At 52.4% G+C, this 689-nt stretch overlaps 1 protein-coding gene across 1 annotated transcript in view; it reads left to right on the forward strand.

Moving 5' to 3' along the window:
- The window catches only part of EMH_0078370 (uncharacterized protein), a gene marked incomplete at both ends in the record, with an annotated part of 4375 nt that overhangs the window by 2646 nt on the left and 1040 nt on the right, over nucleotides 1-689 (forward strand). The window contains 2 exons of the mRNA XM_013499985.1: nucleotides 1-46; nucleotides 220-447. Coding sequence (XP_013355439.1) covers nucleotides 1-46; nucleotides 220-447 — 274 coding nt within the window. The remainder of the gene's footprint in view (nucleotides 47-219; nucleotides 448-689) is intronic.

Raw genomic sequence — 689 nt, forward strand, 5'->3', positions numbered from 1 at the left:
TGGAGATTTGGCAACTTTCGTCGAAGGCCGCCAAGTTGTGGAATGGGTGCGACTGGCTCTAATTTTGTACCCATTTCGTTCGTTCTTATTAACTGTCCGCACGCACAGGACGCTGAATGTCATATGCAGCTAAAGCTGATTGAAAACGCGCTCAAAACGCAGTTCACTGCATACCAGCTTGTGACTTGTGGGGCAAATGGGGTGTTGTTCGTGTTGCAGGATATCCCGATATTTAATGGAATTGTTCATGTGCTGGGGTCTTCCGTATTGAGGCCCGATATCGAGGCCGTAGCCACGGATATTGCGTTTTGGCAGTGCACGCACCAGTTCTGCTTTGAGTGTCCTTTCTTGACCCCGTACCTACTCAAGTTCCTTGATAACGTTGGAATAATTACAGGAAAAAGCCCCTTCGAGTTCATGCCACCCCCGGGTGTTCGTCCAGATTGGGTCAGTCCAGCTTGTCGGCCCTTCTGCCCCTGCTGTCAGTTGCGTCTGCGTATGTTCATGGGTTGGAAGAGCTCGGAGCAAGCAGCAGGGATGTATGGATGGGCATAGCTGCTGCTGTGAGTAGCACTTGCAGCACCAGAAGGGTGAGGCTTAGCCGAGCTGTACGCTGTCCAATTGGCTGCCCTTCTCAGGTGTGCAGGGGGGCGTTTGACTACTACCCAGCGGGATGGACGAAGCAGAGT

The sequence above is a fragment of the Eimeria mitis genome, genomic scaffold, assembly GCF_000499745.2.
Source record: "Eimeria mitis Houghton genomic scaffold, Emh_scaff4893, whole genome shotgun sequence".
NCBI lineage: Eukaryota > Apicomplexa > Conoidasida > Eucoccidiorida > Eimeriidae > Eimeria > Eimeria mitis.